This window comes from Apodemus sylvaticus, chromosome 19 (assembly GCF_947179515.1).
Source record: "Apodemus sylvaticus chromosome 19, mApoSyl1.1, whole genome shotgun sequence".
NCBI classification, from domain to species: Eukaryota; Metazoa; Chordata; class Mammalia; order Rodentia; family Muridae; genus Apodemus; species Apodemus sylvaticus.
Genome location: NC_067490.1, coordinates 45,050,984 through 45,073,022, shown reverse-complemented (window position 1 = coordinate 45,073,022; position 22,039 = coordinate 45,050,984). Strand labels below are relative to the sequence as shown.

At 45.4% G+C, this 22,039-nt stretch overlaps 1 protein-coding gene across 1 annotated transcript in view; it reads left to right on the top strand.

Moving 5' to 3' along the window:
- Positions 1–6,395: 6,395 nt before the first annotated feature.
- Armc2 (armadillo repeat containing 2) overlaps positions 6,396–22,039 on the top strand; it is a 110,761-nt gene continuing 95,117 nt past the window's right edge. The window contains exons 1-3 of the mRNA XM_052164297.1: positions 6,396–6,456; positions 13,339–13,594; positions 16,479–16,551. Of these exons, the coding sequence (XP_052020257.1) occupies positions 13,377–13,594; positions 16,479–16,551 (291 nt within the window). The 5' untranslated portion in view covers positions 6,396–6,456; positions 13,339–13,376. The remainder of the gene's footprint in view (positions 6,457–13,338; positions 13,595–16,478; positions 16,552–22,039) is intronic.

Here is a 22,039-nt window from a genome sequence, read left to right as displayed (position 1 = left end):
TAGAGGCCTGTTTCAGTTAGAACGAGCCACCATCAAATCATCAAATCGCTAAGTGAAGAGCGCGGACCACTGCCTAACAGCTGGCCCTGTCCTATCTCGGAGATCGGCAGCTTGTCACAGGATACAGCAGCAAGGTGTAGTGAAATAGCGGCCTCTTCCCTCAAAACCCAGTGCAGGACGTTGGGGTGGGGTGGGGTGGGGAGGGGGGAATGAAGGAGGGCTGGAGTAGCAGCTCAGTTGGCACAGTAGTCCTTGCCTAGCATGCAAAGGGCCCTGGGTCTCGTCCCCAGAACATAAAAACAACATTGTGGCACATGCCAATAAACCCTGGCACTTGGTAGTGAGAGGCGGCAGAATCACAAGTTCAAGGCCATCCTTGGCTGGTAAGTTATCTCCATGGATGAAATGAGCCAGTTTGAACCCAATTAAAGTACATAAAGGCAGGTTTATTGGGAAGCCGCCCTTGGGGACGCCGCTCACTGGCCCCAAAGAACAAGGCCAGGGGAGTCACCATGGAGGGTGGGGGAGGGGAAGAGAGAGTTAGCACATGCAGGGAGACAGAAAATGCAGAAGAGGGAAGCAAAATGTCTGAGTTATATCAGGAGGAGCGTCTGGGGGGGGGGGAAACGGAAGCCCTGTAAAATTGGAAAATTCAGCATAGAGAGTGGGGTGTGTCAGCCACGCCCTGTAACAGGCAGGGACTGAGGGATGCTGGGAGAACCTGGAGGCCAGGTCCGCTTTGGTGTGTAAAATATGCTCCTGGTCTGAACTGCAACATTGGCTACACAGTTTAAAGCCAGCCTGGGCTACATGAAACCATGCCAAAAACAAGACAAATAACTAAGGTCCTTAGTTTGAATCTTGAATGTTCCCCAAAACATTTGTGCTGTTGAAGGCTTGGTGCCCAGCTTAGTCAGAAGTGGGGCCTACTAGCGGGAAGGTCCATCAGTATGGGGGTGTATTCTTAAAAGGGATATGGGGACCCCCTCTTACCCCATTCCCCTTGCTTCCTGGGGGGAATAGGCCTCCTCAGCCATAAACTCCCATTTTCTTCCTGCCTCTCTGTCTCTTGGCTATCATGGCTGGCGTTAACTGGACTCCTTTGCCACGCGCTCCCTCGGTGATGTACTGTACAAACTCAAAGCAACAGGGTCAAGAGATCGTGGCCTAAATCACTGAAGCTTACAAGTCAAAATAAACCTTTCCCTCCTTCTAAGTTGACTGTCTCAGTTATTTGTCACAGTGCTGGAAAGACAGCACATGATCAAAATCATTTACATAAATAGGAACCTTAGTCATATGTGCCAGAGACTGGCATGTGGTCGTGTGACATGGCTCTGGTCAATGGGATGAAGGAAGAAAACTGATAAGAAGGAGCTTCTGGGAAGGTGTGTGTGTGTGTGTGTGTGTGTGTGTGGTATGGTGTGGTGTGTGTGTGTGTGTGTGTGTGTGTGGTATGGTATGCGTGTGTGGTGTGGTGTGTATGTGTGTGTGTGTGTGTAGTATGTGTATGGTATGTGTGCATGTGTTGTGTGTTTATGTGTGTGTTGCATATATGTTCTATGTGGTGTGTGCATGTGTTATGTGGTTGTGGAGTGTATGTGTGGTGTGTGTGCATGGTGTATGTGATGTGTGTGTATGGTATGTGTTGTGTGAGTGTGTTGTGTGTGTGTACCGTGTGTGTTGTGTGTTCATGGTTTGTATGTGATTTGTGTGTGTGTTTGTGTGTGCATGCGCGCACGTGTTTTGCTGGAAATTAACTGCTGTTCTCTACCTGCCCAAAGGGTGAAGCAGAACCAGGGTGAACAGATTCCATGGGACTCTGTCCATCCAGGAAAGCAGAAGTGTGGCACAGCTGGAAGAGAAGTGAGGAGGCTGGGCAACCTGCGGCAGGAGAGTGAAGACGGGTGGGTCTAAAGTCCAGCGATGAATGCTTTGGGAGAGAGAACTCTTCCCCAAGCATTACAGCTCAATAAAACAGCCACTCTCGGATGATTCTCAGTGAAATAACTTGTGAGCTTTATTTCATGTGGGCGGGGACTTTACAAACATTGAGAAGTGGGTGGGATTTAGGGGTAGATGTTTCCTATTGGCTCAGTTTGAGATGTCCGTGATGCTCTATTTGCACGGGGAAGGACTTGAGGCGTTTTCCCTATGTGACCGATTGTCATGGTCCTCTCAGTGGGGTGTAGTGGTTACCTGTCCCAGAGCAGACAGAAGTAGGCAGGGAATGGCTCTAGTCCTGCTGTTCTCAATTCTGAGATTCACGGGGTCTGAGCTCACTCAGCCTTACCAGTTCTTCTGTCTGGTGGCACATTCCCCTTGCCCCACAGTTGATCTCAGGGCCTTGTGCCTAATGTGGAAGATGCTCCCTGGGAGATGCTGTCCTTCCTATTACACGGATATAGATGAAGAGGGTCCACCCACTTGTCTTTCCTGATTCTGGACACTGTAGGCTGAGAATGCACAGCTCGAGGACGCCATAACTCTCCATGACCGCACTGGGAGCTGTGGCTGGCACACAGGCAGCACAGTGAAACTGTCCACTTCCAGATTACTGCTAAACAAATTAACACATCACAGGCTTGGCATTTAAGCTCCTTTGGGTGGAATTGTGTTATTTGCAGGTGACCACTTTCAAAAGACACTGCAGGGGCAGTAATGTCTCACAGGTGAGTTGGACAGACAGCTGTTTTCTGCTTCTCTTTAAAGACTTAACGTGGGCAGGGTACTGCAGGGAGTGCATAGGACGAAGCCTTTTGTAGAGTCCTACATACCCCGGAACGCTAGGACCCCTTCCCTCCGACGAAACCTGATGGTTACATCCATTTGTACTGATGTGGTAACTGAAGAGGCCCTTCCTTGTCAGGATCGCTGCCAAGTTATTTGAGCTCTGCCAGCTCATGGTCAGGACTGGCAGAAGCAACGTGGCATGGGTAAAGTGTGTTAAAGTGACATAATTCTTAGGTACACAGGCAACTGCTGAGCCCCAGTATTAAAGAGGGGTTTGTGGTGTGACCCTTTGAGTTGATGCTTTCAGTCTGTCTCCATAGCTTTCTATCAAGTTCCATGAATTTAGCGAATTCTACTTGCACTGTGACGTTCTACAGAATTACATTTAAACGTGCCAGTGCTTTTGAAGTTGTATGCAAGGATCACAAGAGCTATCAGTTTGATGAATTCTTTACAGGGATTGTGTGATAAATATAATTAAATGACTGAACATCTTGAAGTGAATTTTAGCATTTTAAGGTGGCAGTCTTTATTCCTTTATTCCAGATGCATTTATTTCCTAAAAGTTACATCTCTGTCATAGTCAAGAAATTACGGCAAGGAAGGAATCTGAGCAGTTAACGAACCATTTATTTAATCTGTATCTTTCAAGGGTATACCTAAGAGAGAAGTCAAAGTAAGAAATAGATATTACGTACAAGGTATGGTTGGTATACGCTGTGAACTCTATTGGGGTCTGCAGATAAGTCTCTTAGAGTTTATATTGTTTTGCAGTGTATGTGTGTATGTGTGTGTGTGTGTATGCATGAGTGTTCCCTGGAGCTGGAGCTTCAGGAGGTTGCAAACCACTTTATGTGGATCCTGGGAGCCAAACTCTGGTCCTCTGCAAGAGCAGCAAGCACTTGTAACTGCTGAGCTATCTCTCCAGCCCCACCCCCACCCCACTTGTATTTTTAATATCAGGGAGCTCAAATACTTATATTGTCAATTTACCCCTTACAGAATCCTCCCGTTAACTTGAAATCCAGAAGTTCAGAGGGGATATTATCAAGTGAAGTTTCTGAAGTTTCCTCTCGGATGCCTAGAGCCCATCACAGGCTAGGGAGAGCCTCTCATTACTGGACTGAAAGATTACATTTATGTCTGTACAATGGTAGGACCGGAGTCCAATGGACTTTGGTACCGAGCACACCAGTTCGCATCCCTTTACTGGTTGCATGCTATGTGCAGATTACTTAAACTTCTGAATCTCCGATTTCACATTCAAATAGAGGGCTGGAGAGATGGCTCAGTGGTTGAGAACATTGGCTGCTCTTCTGGGGGACCAGGGGTCAACTCCCAGCAGGTCACAACTGTCTGTCACAGGGGATCTGACAGCCTCTCTCAGACACTTAGGCAGAACACCAATATACACGAAATGAGAATAAAAAAATCATCAAATTCAAATAATCCTTCCAGATTATTATAAACTCCAAATAAGACAGCAGGAGGAAATGTTCCAAATGAAACCATTTTGGAAATCACAAAACTATATTATTATTGTTGTTGTTGTTGTTGTTGAGACAGGGTTTCTCTGTATAGCCCTGGCTATCCTGGAACTTACTCTGTAGACCAGGCTGGCCTCAAACTCAGAAATCCACCTGCCTCTGCCTCCCAAGTGCTGGGATTAAAGGTGTGCGCCACCGCCACCTGGCTAAAACTGTATATTATATTATTATATTTATAACTAATCATTTCTCCTTCAGGTCTATGAAACACAATTTAGTCGTCCTCTCTTTACAAAATCCCACCTGTGTAGAAATCTGGAGAAGCAGCCATGTCAGTCACACAGGCCTCTGTGCAGTAAGTAGCCTAAATATTTTCCCATAGACTGTTTTTCAGTAAAGTAAGGTGTGTAGCATTTATTTCTTCAAATAATCCTTTCCTATAACCCTGTCTCTGTCATTCTCTTCAGTTCTAGCCTGCTTGGATGACATGTGGCCTCCTGTGTTGACTGGCTTCATATTTCAATGGTATGCTTACAAGCTCTAGTGTAGATATTTTAGACACAAGACCATGGCTAACAATTGTTGATAAAAACAGGTTTGGTTCTGATGTTTTGTTGTGTCTTTTGAGACAGGGTCTCGCCGTGCAGCTCAGGCTAGTTTGGAATTTGTGGCAATCCTCCTGTCTAAGCTTCCCGGATGCTGGGATTATAGGTCCGAGCCACATCTGTTTTACAGGTTTGTAAGCGGATGTTCCAGTAGAGATGATAATTTTAGAGTTAGGAGTCATCTGCTACAACTTTTGGGAAGGCTCGCCACCAGACATGGACCTCAGGTCTGGTGTGAGCGGAAGATGCAAGTGGAATTTCTATTGGCTATTGATATACTCCTCATATTTCACCCGACATCATTCAGAAAGACGTTGAGGTTGAGTTACTATCAGATTACCAATCATGTAATAGCAAAACATTTAGAAAAGTCTGACTCCCCATGAAAGGGTCAGATAGACAGCTGTTTTTATAAACAGCCACCAAGAGAACCGAATGGACTTGTATTTTATCACATCACACAAACTGTGAGATCAAAATACTATTTATGCTTTCTATGCAACAGGCAATGTCCTTTTGCACAACTGAGTCTGGTGACACATAAATGGGACTTCATAGGACAGATCCTGCTCCCAACGAGAAAAGAATATTTAGTCTGAGGTCCTGAAGTCACCAACAATTGAGTTTTCTTTGTCTGTGATGTGGTAAATCTTATTAAGTACTTGGAAAACCTTTTCTCTCATTATGTTCCAGGTGTCATTTCTCATCAAATGTAATCTATGCAAAATAGATACAATTTAGTTATTCTTTACAAGACACTGGCACCATGGGATATGGCATTTTCCCAGTATTGACAACACTTGCTCTGATAATCCCTATATTTATATACCGAGCTCTGTAAATCTAGAGCTTATGCCTCGCTTGTATTTCACAAGTGTTATCCAATGAACCAGTATAGCAGCAAACAGAATTTGAATTAGACACATATACACGGGACTCTTTTTTTTCTTCCCCCGTTGGGCTGTAGTGATACAGTGAGGACACACAGCGAGTAGCCATAGCAATCCTAGACTTAAGTCGCTCCTACCTGATCTGACCTTGGGTCCCTAGTTGCTCGCTCTACAAACTGTTAGGTGTGCCCGAAGGCAAGGAGTTAATATCCAACAGGTTAACATTCTTTGCTACAGTCACAGCTCTTTACATGTATGTCGCCAAAGATTCAGATATTCACACCCAGGGATAACACCCTCTCCCTTTATGTATAAGAGATGATTTGCTAAGCAACAGGTTCTAGGTGGACCTTGACATCCATAATCAGTAACCGACTCTTTCCCCAAACACTAAATTGTTCCTCTGCCTGTTGCTTAACAGAGACTTGGAGATCTCACGGAGAGAAACAAACATAGTTGAACACATTGCTAAAGTAAAAGAAGACTCCGTTCCACCGACCCTTGCCTTTCCACCATGGGTACGCTCCGGCCTGAGCTCCCGCACCGGCCCTTACCACGCCTCGACACTGCTACGCGTGCGTGGCTGGCGGGATTGGCGCAGGCTCAGTGGCTGAAGGTGAAGCAGGGCTGCTCCGCCCCGCCCCGCCCCGCCCCGCCCCTCCTCCTGATCCCTGCTGCGCTGCAAGAGCGGGAAGAAGGTCTGATCTCCTCTGGGGTCTGAGTGTCTGGCGCGAGTCACAGGTATTTTGGGTCGAGGCTGGAGTCCCCACCCAGCACCTACTCCAGCGCATCCCGATCGCTCCTTGGCGCCCGGGATCTGTAGACTGACCGCATCGGCCTGCAGCGAAAGGTGGTTTGTGTACGGTTACCATGGAGACGCTAGCCAGCGGGGCAAAGGCAGTGCGCGGGAGGGCAGGAGGGCGCGGAGAGGATGCTGAGGCGCTCGGCCTTAACCTGGACCGGTGGAGGAGCGGGCTTTGCCGGGAGTGGGGGAGCAGCTGTGCGCGCGGGAGGTGAGGAGTCCCCCCGCAGGTTCACCAGGGACCCCTCCTGCAGTCGTTCTCTCTTCTGTCCCCGGATAGGGTCGAGTAGTGCCGCTGCATACTCTCGCGTCCGCACGGGTGTCAGCTTCTGTAACAGTGAGCAGTTAGTCAGTTGCCTCTTATTTAACAGTAACACGAGTTGAATGAGAGAGCGGTAGCCTAAGGGGCTTTGTGGAAACAGGCGACCTAGCCAAGGTCACACAGAACAAACTAGGGTTTTCCTAGGTAACAAATGAGTCCTCAATAAAGTGTATGTGAAATAGTATTAATTACACCGAACGTGTCCAGAATGCCTCTTACAACCCACGCCACGAGTATTACGGCAGGTTCTTCCATCCCAACGTCGTATTCTTGTCATTTGGTAGAAAATAAGTCACACTAGTTGTATCCCTTTTTTGTGAATCCCTAAGGTTCTGGCTAGCAGTTTTCCTAGATCTGGGATAACTGACATCCAGATAAAAACTGTTGGTTGGTTTGTTTGTTTTATCAAGAATGTTATTCTCTAGTTGAAATTTTAAATTTATAATATGCATGCAAACAGTGAACAAATATCATTCTCTTTTGTGATTTCTCTTGGTGCATATTTTCATTCATAGGAAGATCTTTATCACCCAGTCCGTGGACAGTAGTTCTTAGTATTTTTAAGGACTAGCATTTTGCTACAGTATTTGGACCATCTCATGCAATGCTGAAAAGTGCCCTAAGAGTCAGTCACTCTCCATGCTTTTTACAGAAGAGAACACAGGCATAGAGATGTCCAGTATACCGTTCAAGGTCACAGAGCTGCAGATCCTCAGGGGACTTAACACTTGCTCCAGTGTCTAAGCGTGTTTCTTTCACCTGCTTGGATACTCATTTGGCGCCAAAGTAATTCAGTCACAGAAAGGGTCCTGAGTGTTGGATTTGCTGCGGAAAGAGTGTACACCTGCAAACCCTGATGCTGGCAGTGTTGATGGACAATGATGTCTTTAACGTGAAAGAGGTGACTCTGGTGGCTGTTGGTAGCAACAGTAAAGATATAGGTTTTAAAAGATATATTTATTCTTGTTTCGTGTGTATTAATGTTTGCCTGTGTGTGTGTGTGTGTGTGTGTGTGTGTGTGTACAGTGTGCATGTAATGCCCTCTGAGACCAGAAGAAGAAAATAACACATGGGTCTGGAGAGATGACTCTGTGGTTAAGAGCACTGACTGTTCTTCCAGAGGACCAGGGTTTGGTTCCCAGAACCTACACAGTGGCTCACAACTCCAGTTCCAGCAAATCCAGTGTTGTCTTCTGGCCTTGGCAGGCACTGCATGCATGTAGTGCACTGACATATTCACAGGTTAAAATACCCGTACACATTAAAACAGCAACAACAAACCAGTTTGTCTGTTTTAGATTTCCTCCTGCAGATGATGTTTGTCCTCTTGTGGTCCCATTGGATACCACAGACTGAACACAGTGAGATTTGAGGCAGAGTTTAGCCTCTCTCTGCTCTCCAGAGCTCACATCTCTTCTGGTTTCTTCTGCAATGGCTCCTGGCCTCTCTCTGACCCCTGTGGGTCTGTTCGCTCTGTGTTGCCTCTGATCTCTTCCTGTCTTCTTATGTGACTATTCCTTCTGTTCTTGGTGCCCTTGATGTCACTTGTCACTCCTGAGTTATTTGTCCAGTCCCACACTTTTGGGCAACTGGAAAGGGAGAGGGAACTATATTTGAACTCATGTTGCCACAGGGCCTCACAAATCAGATGCTGTCAGAAATAAACTCCAATATACGTTTATCATCTACGACAGCGCATATCTCCGATTAAAGAGACCATGTAGCCTTCATCCAGGAATTCCTCAGCTCAGGTGTGTTTAGCCTTTGGTTGAGCCCCTGTGGAGGGCTGGGATTCGGAGTCTGAGGGTAGGAAAGAGCACCGGAAGTGTGAACAGGTAGCCCTAACACTGTGGAAGGTGTAAGGCAGAGGCCAGTTAGGGACCTCACAGCAGCAGTATGAAAACCATTAAACTGGGGAAGGTCCTTGGAGAAGTGACCCTCAGGTAGAGCAAGAGGAGCAGCAGTTATATAAAAACTTCTCAGTTTTGTCCTTTTCCTCCCTCTCTTTTCTCCCTCCTGCCCACACTTGCCAAATCACATCAACCAAATCAAGATCTTGGATCTGCGCATCAGCTTGTATTTTGTGTCTTGCTGCCATGTAGCCTGCCCTCTGGTCCCCGGGTGACGTCATGCTCAGAGTGCGCTAGGCCACGTGTACACACTGTGCTCCTGATTCCCTTTCCTGGATCACCCACTTCTTTTCTTCCCCTGGAGACACTGTCACCTCCTCAAAGTCAGCCCATTTTCCAGAACCTTGCTCAAGTGTCCCCCTCTCCCCCGCCACCAAGGGGACCCTGCCAGGGGTCTGAGATCACTTCCTGTTTAGGATCACATGGCCAGTTACGCCCATTTTCATTGTGTTGCAGTTCCTTTCTTCTGTTGAAATTGTTTGGATGTAAGTAAGGCTGACACTCGGCTGATGCGCTCTGGGAAGGCTACACTTGTTGGGAAAATGTCAGGGTGTCTTTTATACTAGTAGGGAAGTAGTTGCAACCCACAGCTTCCAAACACGGCCTCCCATGGTGTGTCATCAGTCCTGGGCAGATCATAGCTTTCCCTTTACTAATGCTGTGAGTCTACCTACCTCATAGAATTGTCACAGCTCTGTTGAAATGCTGTATTCAGGAGGAGTCAGCAGATTGCTCGGTATTGAAGCAACTGTTGTACTAACATTAGTGATCCGCTTTCTCAGAGCAAAGGCGGATTTGCCTTTCTCCATCTCTGTGTTTCCAGAGACCTAGGCAGAGGGCTTTGCCTTTGGAAACATATCCTTGCTATATCAGTCGATCATGTCTAGTCGAGTGAACTTGCTCCCGTGGGCAGGGAGGCTTTTATAAAATTAAGACTCTGTAGTATGATTGTGTTGTGTTACGGTTCTGCCATGCTATGTTGTAAGTAGATGTCCTGGCTTAGCTAATTATTTTTCAAGTTGACAAAATCCAGATACTAACTTTGTAACTTAGCCACTGTAAAGATCATTCTCTTTAGCAGAAGAGCCACACTTATAACCAGTTTAATTCATACTATTAAATGTTTCCAAGTTTGATCTAGCTGATAATGTCAACATTAATGTAATAACCAAATAAAAATGGTACGGGTCACATTATTGTACCCGTTCTCCCTAAAGAGCAAAGTGGGACTTGGGAGGAAACAAAGTTGTGAACATTTATATTCTTTTTTATTATTATTATTTTCATGCACATGGATGTTTGCCTGCGTGTCTATCTGTCTGCCTGTCTGCTGTGTGCACGGAGCTTTCCAAGGAGGCCAGAAGGCGGCACTAACCAGGGACTGGCGCTGGGAACCGACCCCTGGTCTTCTGGAAGAGCAGCCCATGCTCTCAATGGCCGGACCATCGCTCCGGCTCCCACACTATTCTTTTAAACCCTTTACCTACATTTTTTTTCCTCACAGATATTTGGTCAGTCTGATTACCTGTAGCCACTCCCCTCCTGGTTTTTGTTTGTTTGTTTGAAACAGGATTTCTCTGTGTAACAGCCCTGGCTGGCCTCGAACTCACAGACATCTGCTTGCCTCTGCCTCCCAAGTGCTCGGGTTAAGAGCATGTGCCACCATGCGTAGCTTATGCCCGAATATTTTACAGAACTCTTAGAAAAGGGCTTGAGTCCTTGCTCAATTGCTCTATGTACTTTTCGATGCAAACTGAAAGCCAGTCAGAAAAAAAAAAACTGTGGGCCAGGAACACGAAGGCTTTATTACTCTCAAAGCACTCTGTTGAGTCTTGATTAGTTTTCCCTGATTCCCTTTGGGCATTGCTGGACTCATTAGTGCTGTGTGAGGCCGCACACAACTGACTTAGTGCCTGGAAAGAAACCTCTTAACTGCATAGGAGCTTCTCACTTAGTCTAACGATTTCAAATTAGCATAGCTCCTGTGTCCTTTTGTGGGTGTCGGGGATCGCCGTTCACATACTAAGCGCATGCTCAACCACTGAACTCCACCCAAAGCCTTGTGAGGAGAGGAGTCTTTTAAAAATCAAGTCAACACACCTGCCATGACCATTTAAGTTGCAATTCTGTGAGGCTGACTTTAGATCATTATATCAAAAATAATACACATAAGCATATATTAATATACATAAGATGCATACAGATGTATGTAAAGCTAAGGTCTTTTATATGTTTCCAAACAAGTCTCATTGAAAATTGTCAGCTGGGCGGTAGTGGCGCATGCCTGTAATCACAACACTCTGGGAGGCCAGCCTGGTCTACAGAGTGAGTTCCAGGACAGCCAGGGCTACACAGAGAAACCCTGTCTGTAGCTGCCCGCAGCCACATGTAAACCGGGTTACCTGTTGAGAGAATTTTGGGGTTATAGGGAAGAGGGGCGAAAAGAACGTGCGGCCAAGTCAATGTTCACTGATCAAAGCCGTAAACTTTAATGGCGCCAGACCTTTTAACAGTTCGGGCAAACCCTTCCCCCCAGACTCCAGGCTGAGTTCCGGTGGAAGTTGTCTAGCTTCTCTTGGAGGTCTTCGTCTTGACTGCTCCGGCAGCTGGGTGGGTCACCTGTTTAATTCAGGAATCCCTATACCTGGAGGAACAATGAACTTAACCTTTACTACGAGCGCTCCACCCTAGTTGGAGCAGGATCCTGGCTAACTGGGAGAAGTTAACCTTGACCAAAGTCAAACTCTGACCAAGTGCAAGACTGCCCCAATATGGCTCTGTACACCTGTCTTGAAAAAAAAACCAAATCCAAAAAACAAAATAAATAAATAAATAAACAAACAAAAACCCTGTCTTGAAAAAAACCAAATCCAAAAAACAAAATAAATAAATAAATAAGAAAGAAAGAAAGAAAGAAACAAAGAAAGAAAGAAAGAAAAAGAAAGAAAATTATCGATAATCTAATCCTGTCAGAAGTGCTAGGAATAAAATGTCTTGGGCCTGCCATAGTTTTTCATAGTTGTATTAATATATAGGATTCTAGAGTCCTTGTTTAAACTAAAAATCCCAAATTAAAAGACCCGCTAAAACAGAATTGCTCAGGGAGGGACTGTAGCCTTAGTGTAGTGCCTGGTGTTCTGTATGGGAGAAGTTACTTGTCAGAAACTTGTCAGGTGAAGCTGGGGCGACTCTAACTAACACTGAATGTTTCTGTCTGTTGTAGTGTAAAGGGTCACAATGCTGCAGATTTCTCTGTCTAGGGAATCCTTTGCTCCTGGAAGTAGGATCTTTTCTGTTCTGTTGTGTCCAGCCCCCACCCCCACCCCATCTTGCTCAAACCACCCCTCCCTCTTTCTTCTCAGTACAAACCATTCTGAGGTTGGCCAGCTGAAATACCCGAATAATGTCCAGGTTTCTGTCTCTCTGGGTGGTGCATTGTGTAGGCTTAGGATTTTTTTTTGTTTGTTTCTCTTTTGAAAATTGGAGTTTTTATTTAAAACAATAAATAGCTTGATACCAGAATAAGTTTTTAAAAAGTCTGGACCACTGTCGCGTTAGCCTGGTCTCTGTGGGCCACATAGGTATTTGAGAAGGATCCGCTGTCTCCAGGTCCTGCTGTATGGCTTTAAGACTTTGAGCAAGAGAGACTGGGAAATGGATACTAGATATTAATATTTGGTGTTTATCTGCCAAGGGCAACATCTTAAATTGAAGATGAATTGAATTGATTCATTTCAAAATAAAATAGACAATACAGGAATGAGTCATTCTTGTGTGTGTGTATGTGTGTGTGTGTGTGCAAATAATGATGTCATGTTGGGTCCTTTTTGCCTTTTTTTCTTCCCTGTACATCTTTTCCTCAATTGCATAACAACACAACTCATAATTTTTTAGAAGATTTATTATTATAGGTAAGAATACTGTAGCTGTCTTCAGACACACCAAAAGAGGGTGTCAGATCCCATTAAGGATGGTTGTGAGCCACCATGTGGTTGCTGGGATTTGAACTCAGGACCTTTGGAAGAGCAGTCAGTGCTCTTAACCACTTTGCCCTCTAACTACTTGGCTTTTTAATGATAAATTATTTAGTGTGTATGTGCATGTGCGTGTGTGTGTGTGTGCGCGCGCGCGCGCGCGCGCGCGCACGTGCGTTACGTGCAGATATGTATACATGTATGCACAGGTGCATTTGCCTGTTGAGGTGCATGTGGGAGCCAGGGACATGGAGATATTTTCCGCAGTCATTTCTCCACCTATTTTTTGGAGGTAGGGCTTCTCACTGAATCTCAAGACTGCTGTTTGGGCAACTCTGCCTGACCAAGAGCCCCCGGCTTGCCTCAGCCTCCCAGCACCAGGGCTACAGACACACGGCACAATCCCAGCTCGCTGATGGACCCTGGGGATCTGAATCTGGTTCCTCATGCTTGTACGGAGAGCATGGAATTCACTCAGATACCTTCCCCCCAGCCGTCTTTGTGTTTCCTTCTAGGCCTATGTCTAGAGGAAAAGCTTAGTATATGGATGGGTGCATCTCTAAAATACTGGATTAAAAAAAAATAGCTTGTGTCTCTTGTGTCGTATATTTGCAGGGTGTGTCTCTGAAGACCATTTTAATTTAAAAGGAAAGATGCTGTCTTCCAATGACCAGAAGCTAGAAAAGCTGGATTCCTTTTATCGACCTCCATTGTCCAAGCAGAAGACAAGTGCTGAAATCATCAGTGAAGCACGGAACGCCTTAAGGGCGGTTAGAACCCAGAGACCATTCACACCCCGCGAAGACCAGAGGAAGCTCTTCGGTCCTGCCTCATCGAGAACCCCGGAAAACAGGCCTCCTTCCTCCTTCAGGTACTGACGCTTGGCTTTGGTCTTAGGCCACCAGGTTACACGTTCCCTAGCTAACCTTCCCTCCCCTAACCCCTGCCAATTATCGATCAGTTTACTGCCTCTAAAGTCCTGGGTTTCCCCAACACAATCCGGCAGGCATTGTGCCCGCAGGGCCCTTTCTAATTGGCTTCTCTCACTTAGGAATTTGAGCCTACGCTTCCTCACTTCCTCTCTTCTTCCATGGGCTCTCTGGCTTGCTAGCTCATTTCTTTTCAGCACCTAACAAAGTTGGGTCATCTGATTTTGCCATAGTTCCCCCCCCCCAGCTAGAGTCACTCCCACTCTCCAAGTTCCCTATCCACATTCACTCCATGTCCATCAGTGCACTAAACCTCCACGTGCACGTTTTTTAGGTAGGTACAAGCCTTCTTCAGATGCTTTGGGTGACTGCCAAGGACCCCGTGGCTGGCTCAGATGGTGAGATTATGTTTGCTCTTTAAAAGAAAAGCACCAAACTGACTTCCACGGTAGGAGTGGCTTCCCTCTGTGTGTTCCCTAGGGTTCAGGGTGAGCATTGCTGGTCCATTGCATCCCCCGTCCCCTACCCCAGCGCTGCTCTGGACTTCTGCTTTTCAGTGGCTATGTAGCAGTATCTCGTGCTGATCTTCCCCTGGTGAGGTGACATCAGCATCGTTTCACATGCTTGTGACCATCTGTGTTATCATCTCTGGTCAGGCATCTGTTCAAGTCTGTGACCTAGTTTCTAAATTGGGTTGTTTGTGTTCCTGGTGAGATTTCGGAATTCTTTGAGTAGCAGGACCAGCAATCTTTCATCTTATCCATCCTTTGCAAGTTGTTGTTGTTTTTGTTTTTTTTCTACCAGACTTGGGATTCTTACTCCCTTGTCTGTCTTCTACAGAGCAGATGTTTTTAATTTTTAGTATAATTTAGCTGGTCAGCTTTCTGTCCTGGAGCATGATGTCACTGCTGTATATAAAAGTCATTACTTTATCCAAATTTATCTTGACTTTCTTCAGTGCTATCTTAGTCTGAAATTGAATTTGAGTGCACTTCGATGTTGAGTATGAAATCTGCCCCACCACTGCGTGTGCATGTGTGTGAGTGAGTGAGTGTGTGTGTGTGTGTGTGTGTGTGCTGGGAAGATGATCTTTCTGTACGGCACAGTCACTGAATTACAATGGTTCAATGTATAAAGTTGCACTTTATGATGTTGTGGAAGTGCTGTGTTCTCAGGAGAAACTAGACTTTGAATTTTGAGCCTCTCCTGGGCTGGCCACATGTCGTGGGATACAGTCTAAGGACGCTGGGTAGCAGTAGCCAGCGGCAGCTCCCAGTTGGCCATGGGATCCCAAGGGTAAACGACTCAGTCTGTAGTCACTATCTTGATAAGCTCTGATATAGTAGGGTAGGTGCACTGAGTACATTTGACTTAGCAACATTTTTAACGTGGGAAGTTCATAGGTCTATAGATCCACTACCACTACAGTGGATCTATCTATCTATCCTGTCTATCCATGTAGGGAAACTGACCCGTCTTAATCTTGTATCCTGCAACCCGACGATAATCAGCTGTTTGTCTCGGGAGGGTTTAGATTTGGTCAATTCTGTATTCTTTTCTGCGGAGATGATAACTCTGTCTTGAGACAATGTTAGTTTGCTTCTTCATTTCCAATCTGCCTTTTATTTCCTTCCCCTTTCTAGCTTATTAATTGTGACTTCCTGCACGGCTGAAAAGCAGCTGTGGATGGGGGAATCCTTACCTTCTCCTTGAGCTTAGTGGGGAAGCTCCAGGTTCCTGTCAGAAGCCATGATGTTAGCCGCAGAATGTTTGTAGACATTCTTTACCAAGGCAGAGTTCTCCTTCCTTCCTATTTTTAAAAATATATTTATTGATAGAGTCGTAGGATTTTTCTTTAGCTGTGATGGGTTATATTCACTGATGCTTCAACACTATTGTTTTTTGTTTGTTTGTTTTTAAAGATTTGTTTATTTAATATATGTGAGCACACTGTAGCTGTCTTCAGACACTCCAGAAGAGGGCATCGGATCCCACTACATATGGTTGTGAGCCACCATGTGGTTGCTGGGAATTGAACTCAGGACCTCAGGAAGAGCAGTCAGTGCTCTTAACAGCTGAGCCATCTCTCCAGCAACACAGTTGTTTTTTAAACTTTGACTTTTGACCGAGATTCCTGAAGATAATTCTTTATAAATTTATAAAGACAATTCTGGATAAAGAGACTTAGTTTGAAATAATAGTGACCATTATTCCAAATTTATAAAGTTACAACAAAAAGGGCTTTTTAAAAAATATGTATGTTTCTTCCTTTTGATCATTGTTATTGTTATTACTTAGACAAGGTCACAGGTAACCCAGCTGGTCAACAACTTGTGTAGTTAAGAATGACTTTGAACTAACTACTGATCCTCCTGCCTCAGCCTTCTAAATATTGGGATTACAAGTGACTGCTATACCACAGTTTTATGCAGTGCTGGAGCCCAAACCCAAGACTTCTTGCATGCTAGACAAACACTGAACAAACACCGCGGTCCCTCTCCTCTTTATCACTGAAAAGTTTCATTTAAGACCATGTCTTGTCCCATAACCCAGGCCGGTCTCGAACGCATTATCCTGCTTCTGTGTTCTGCACCCTGGGACCACAGATCTGTGCCGCCATGTCTGCTTGAATCCTCAGTATTTCACTCTTCCTAAGAACAATAGGAAAACTGTTAATGGCTTTGAGTTTGCGGCTACTCTACGCTGCCTTTCCTTGGTGCTTCTGCATCAAATGCCTTCACTGCCTTTCCAGCTAGGGTTCACTAGCAGACACAAGAAGCGGAGTCCTTCACAAGCTAACCTCCCTCTCCACCATCTCTTCCCTAGCCTCCACGCGTCCAGCTTTGAGTTAACCGATTCCAAGCCTGTCTCTGGGACTCGTCTCAGGCCGCTGGAGCTGGTGAGTACTTACCATCACCGCTACTGATATGACACACATTTGGCCCCAAATACTAGAAGCCAGTGCTTGTACTGCCAAGGATCTTGTCATGTAGACCCAAGTGTATTAATAATTTAATTAATAATCAAAGCTGATGCCTTTACAGTTTTTAAATATAATGCTTAGGACCTAATGAGATGCTTCTGTAGCTTACTTGTAGTATCATAATAAAGAAGAATTACAGTAATTTACTAAATAATATTTCATAATAGATTTGTTATTTTAAAAGTTATATATTATTTTCTTTTAACAATTATTTGTAACTAAATTACATATTTATATATATTTTTCAGACATATAGTTATTTTAAGTGAGTACACTGTCCCTCCCTTCAGATACACCAGAAGAGGGCGTCAGACCCCATTGTAAATGGTTGTGAGGCATCGTGTGGTTGCTGGGAATTGAACTCAGGACCTCTGGAAGAGCAGTCAGTGCTCTTAACCGCTGAGCCATCTCTGCAGCCCACATATTTATATTTTAATGTATATATACCTATGTGTATGTATGTGTGTGTGTGTGTATATATATATATATACCTTATATGCCTATATATATACACACCCATATATACATGTAGTTTAAATGTAAATTATATATTAATTTTTATATATGTATTAAGAGACAGAAACAGACCTATTACCAAAAAATATGTATGTATGTGTGTATGTATGTATGTATGTTGAGTGTGTATGTGTATGTATGTGTGTGTGAGTGTGTATGTATATATGTATGTGTGTATGAGTGTATGTATATGTGTATGTATATGTATGTATGTGTGTGTATGTATATGTGTATGAATGTATGTGTGTGTATGTATATGTGTGTATATGTGTATGTGTATGAGTGTGTATGTATATGTGTATGTATTGTGTATGAGTGTGTATGTATATGTGTATGTATGTGTGTGTGAGTGTATGTATGTGTGTATGTATGTGTGTATGTATGTATGTGTGAGTGTGTATGTATATGTGTGTATATATATATGTGTGTATGTGTATGTATGTGTGTATGTATGTATATTTGTATGTATGTGTGAGTGTGTATGTATATATTTATGTGTGTATGAGTGTATGTATATGTGTATGTATATGTATGTATGTGTGTGTATGTATATGTGTATGAATGTATGTGTGTGTATGTATATGTGTGTATATGTGTATGTGTATGAGTATGTATGTATATGTGTATGTATTGTGTATGAGTGTGTATGTATATGTGTATGTATGTGTGTGTGAGTGTATGTGTGTATGTATATGTGTATGTATGTATGTGTGAGTGTGTATGTATATGTGTGTATATATATATGTGTGTATGTGTATGTATGTGTGTATGTATGTATATTTGTATGTATGTGTGTGTGAGTGTGTATGTATATGTGTATGTGTATGTGTATGTATGTGTGTGTCTATATACAAAGTGCCTTTTAGCGCTCCATTATGCTGTAGCTAGCCGTCAGTAAGGTGAGCCCCGGAGAAGCCTGCTGCTTGAGCCCCTGCGCTGACCACGTAAGCAGTGAACCCTGTTTCTTCTCTCCTGGCCTATGCCCAGTGTCCCCCAGTAAGCCAGGGGCCACTCAGAATCAGAACAGCCCAGGTGCTGGGCACGATCTAAGCTGCCGTTCTGGGCCCGGTTGCTCAGGCCTTGCTACCGGCCTGACTGGCTCCTGACTGGAGGGCGCCTGTCAACACCTGTAATCTCCTGAGACAGGGAAAGCACTGTCATTAGCTCGCTCGCGGCCTTCCATTAGTGGCCACACCTCCCTGCTGTGTAGAAACCCAGCTCCATCTTTTCCCTTGCTCAGCAGCTCCCTGCTTTTGCAACAAGGAGACTGAGGCGGCTGAGGGGAGTCTCTTCCACAGATATGTCACTACTTTATTAGCTGGCCTTCCAGTTTCCACACACAGAAGTAACTGCTCTCTTACAACTCTCCGACTAACGCCAGCAGAGGCATGACCATGGGGACGAGTCAGAAACTGTGCCCCAACGCCATCTCTAGCATTACCCGTCTCCTCCTACTTCCCAAATGTCAACACCCAGTTATTTAAGCCCCAAAATATTCTTAATCAGCTTTGTATTGACACAAAGACAGACATCATGGAATTCCTGCCGATGCACTTTACATTAATTTACAATCTGCAGCCAGACTTCCAATAAATGAAGTAAGACCATCACAGGTGGTCCATGGTCAGGAACCCCAGCCACCACCCCTGAGCCCCTAGGGCAAGGCCTGCTAACCAACAGTGTAGGTCACTGAATTGTCTTCCGTATTTGACAAGATCCATGCTCTATGTCTTGGGCAAGTGAAACGAAATGTAATATAATTTTAAAAGATAGGAACGCATGTGCCTTGGCATAGAGACACTCTGGGATGAGGAAAGGGGCAGTGGGCATGTCAGATCGTCCTCCCCACCCCCACCACCAGCTCTGACATTCACGGTGACATTATGGTCAGGAGTCACGGTGCTTCAAGCAGCCGGAGGGTCCCAGGTACCCAGGAGAACGTTACAGAGGCAGAACTGCACACACAGCTCTCGCGTCTCCAAGGCGACTCCAAGGCTTCGGAGACAGGTTTGCTTTCTAACTTTCAAATGTCTCACAGTGTGTGTGCATGCATGTGCGTGTATGTATGTGTGTTCATGCTTTACAAACCTGTGCCATGAAGACCTCTCTGAGGCAGGATAGCACTGAGCCCTGTCCTGTCTTCATGAAAGGTATGGAAGACTCTACCTTCCATCTGGGAAATCCAAGGAGCCATGACAGAAGTAGGTCAGGAACCCTGAGGCAAAGATGAGCTGTGGCCAGCCAGAGCCCTTCGATGCTCCGCTAATTGTGTGTTCTTTGGCTGGGTTGTTCAGTGGAAATAGCTCGTGTGTCTTTATTCAGTGGAGTGCTACCTTCCAGAACCTCCCAACACCTGGCCTTCTTGGAGTCCTTGATTGTAGCCTGGTCACTGGTGAGACCGGTGCGGCAAGCGAAGCCTGCTGCGTGTCTGTCAACTGCTCAACGAGGGTTTAAACATATTTGTAATATTCCCTGACTTCTAAGATCATTGAAATTCATTTAAAAAAAAACCCACAATGATTTTCTTCATAAAAGTCATTTTGCTGTGCAAACCACAAGTCTCTCTGTCTGTCTGTTTCTCTGTCTCTCTTTTTCTAGGACCCAACGGGAAGAATTTGCTTGGCTTTGATGTGGTAACTCAGGGGAAGTGCTTGCCTCTCATTGGTGGGACCTTAGCACTGGGCAGAGGAAGAGGAAGAAAGGGGTTGCAGAGGGAGAGGCGGGGGAGAGGGAGGGAGGCTGGGGAGATGGCCCATTTGGTGAAGTGGTCGCGTGCAAGTGTGAGGCCCTGAGTTCAGACCCCATCACCCATGTAATAAACTGGGCATGGGAGTTTGTATCTATAATCCCCCGGCTGGGAGGGAGAGACTGATAGTCTCTGGGGCTCACTGGAGAGCCAGTCTAGCTGAATCAGCAAACTCCTAGTTCAGTGAGAGAAAGAGAGAGGAGGGGGGCGTGGAGAGATGGTTAGGAGCACTGGCAGTCTTCCAGAGGACCAGCTTTCTATTCCCAGCACCCACACCACCCACACGGTAGCTCACGACAGTTTGTAACTCCAGTCCTAGGGGATCTGACATCCTCTTCTGGTCCCAGGAGGCACCAAGCAGACAAGCGGTACACAGGCATACATGCAGCCAAAGCAGCCATGCATATAGATTTTTTTTAAGTTAATAAAATAAGGTATAAGCAATTGGAGAAAACTTCAAATCTCAAGGCCTTTGGCCTCCGCACACACGGGACACATGTACACAGGAAATAGAGGGAGGGAGGAGGGGAGGGAGTGGGGAGACTGTAGGATCATTTCATACATATGTATTGCATATTTTGCTTTTCATGGTCTTAATAGTCCAAGAAGTCGCATATTCAGATGGAACCAATAAGGTGTCAAGGTCAGTTAGTAAAATTAACTAGGTTTCATTGGAAACACTAATTTTGCACTAGAAAATAATATCTTTTGTTGAGAGCTCTTATGACCCTTTATCTCACCTGCCGGGGATAATTAGGTTATCTGCCTCGAGGAACTTAGCAGTTTCCCTTTTAATGGGATCGTTTCTTTGGCGCCTCAAACATTTTTAGCCCCTGAGGCACCCGTGTAACACACTAACACACTATTTTCTGTGCATTATTTGGCCAACTCTGTAAAGGTGGCTTGAGCTTCAAGGGTTAGTAAATTACCAGTTGCCGTTGCACAGTCCCCGAGCCACACATCTCTAGAGAGAAGAATTTCTTTTGCTCACGGCTTCCGAGCTCTCATAGTCTGTCTGTCATAGTCACGCAACACTCCCTTCTGGGCCGGGCTGAGACCAGACGTGTGACTTCCCAGGTAGCTGGATCTGGCAGAGAAAAGCCATTCACTTCACGGCCAACAAGAGACAGAGGGAGACCACCTGTGCTAGCTGAGTTTTCCATGTGGGTGCCTGGTTTGTGGGGTGGTGCCACCCACTTTCGGGACCAGTCTTCCAGCCTTGGTTAATCTCTTTGGAGCCGACACCCAGAGGATTGCTCTGCCCGCCCCACCCCCATCCCCACCCCCAGGTGCTTGTCTGTCCAGTCACATCAGCAGACCAAGTGAACCACACCTCCAGAATACAGCGTTCTGAGAGAAGACTTTATACCGACCTTCAGCATTGAGTTGTACTTACGCGGTGTGGTCCTTTATTATTATATATGAGGTGCTCATTCCCCTGCATTAATCTTTTCATAAATCACCATCTTAGTATAATTTTTTGCAACGCACTGGAGAGATTAAAAAGTAAAAGGGACAGGGCCCCAAACAGACATGCTACCATCTGTGCAGATAAGTAAGTGTGACCGTCCTCAGAATAGACCCCTGAGAGCCCTGGTCTTCACTCCACCAAGGCTGGCCTTCACTCTGGGGAAGAGTTGAAGGCAGCTGGGAACCAGATGTGGTGACAGATGTGAGCAGCTTGCGCAGGAAGAGAGCTAGCGTGCATGAGCTCCTCTTTGGGAGGTAAGAATCTGTGGGTGGGAGGGGGCTGCTGACCCCGGATCACAGCCAAGCAAACTCAGAAGCAATGGCCTTCCAGGTCACAAAGCCCGTGAGACGCCACTGTTCCTTGACTGCCCTTATCCACCACACTGCGTGCCTTATTTACCCTTCTTCCACGCCTTTTTTTTTTAATATTTTGAATCTTTTTTTTATTTATTTTATGTAAGTACACTGTAACTGTCCTCAGACCCTTCAGAAGAGGGAGTCAGATCTCATTACAGATGGTTGTGAGCCACCATGTGGTTGCTGGAATTTGAACTCAGGACCTTCAGAAGAGCAGGCAGTGCTCTTAACCACTGAACTACCTCTCCAGCCCCTTCCACGCCTTTAAAACAGTCTCTTCTTCTAAAGTCATTAGACCCCTCTTTATCCTGTATT